The following is a 647-nucleotide window of genomic DNA, read 5'->3' as shown; positions in this document are numbered from 1 at the left end:
GGCCCCGCAGGTGCCAGCCCGTGCCCTCCCGCAGAGGAACGAGTACATCTTCACGCTGATGGCCGAGGGGAGCCCCAGCGTGCTGGTGGGGCTGCGCTACGCCCCCGACAAGCTCCACTTCCTCTTCTGGAGCCAGGAGCGCGCCGGCGGCTGGCAGACCCGCGTCACCTTCCCCAACGTGTCCCTCTCCGACAACCAGTGGCACACGCTCGTCCTGGCTGTCTCCGGCCAGTCCTTCTCCTTGACCGTGGACTGCAGCGTCCCCAAGGATGTGTAGGTTGGGGCAGCGCAGCCGGCAGGGCGGGCAGGGTGATGTTCTTTCATCGGCATCTCCTCTGGCCAGCTGTGAAATTGTCCTCTTGTGTGAAACCTCCTCTCTGCCCATCCCCAGGGTGGTGGAGACTCCATTTCCAGCCTCGCTGTCGGTGAGGAGAGCCAGCTTCTACCTGGGCAGCAGGCGGAGGAGGAAAGGCGTGTTCACGGTAGGTGCCCGTGGTGTGGGCTGCCCCGGGTGCCCAGGTGGGCTCGTGGGTGCCTGTGGCTGGCTGTGGGATGACCCACAGCCCTCTTAGTCCTTTATGCTGGCAGGGCTTGGGCCACGGCACAGGAGGGAGAGGAGGCTGTGGGTCCTTCCCATGTGGAGGCAC

General features: G+C 65.7%; 1 protein-coding gene across 1 annotated transcript; it reads left to right on the top strand.

Moving 5' to 3' along the window:
- Positions 1-28: 28 nt before the first annotated feature.
- On the top strand, positions 29-482 carry LOC120510898 (thrombospondin-type laminin G domain and EAR repeat-containing protein-like; the record flags this gene model as incomplete). Its single annotated transcript, XM_039727251.1, has 2 exons — positions 29-273; positions 392-482. Coding segments are annotated over exons 1-2 (306 nt in total), but the record flags the coding sequence as incomplete, so codon positions are not given.
- Positions 483-647: the final 165 nt, after the last annotated feature.

Source organism: Passer montanus, unplaced genomic scaffold (assembly GCF_014805655.1).
Source record: "Passer montanus isolate IOZ18808 unplaced genomic scaffold, ASM1480565v1 scaffold6038, whole genome shotgun sequence".
In the NCBI taxonomy this organism is placed as follows: Eukaryota; Metazoa; Chordata; class Aves; order Passeriformes; family Passeridae; genus Passer; species Passer montanus.
This window is presented reverse-complemented; position numbering and strand designations above follow the sequence as displayed.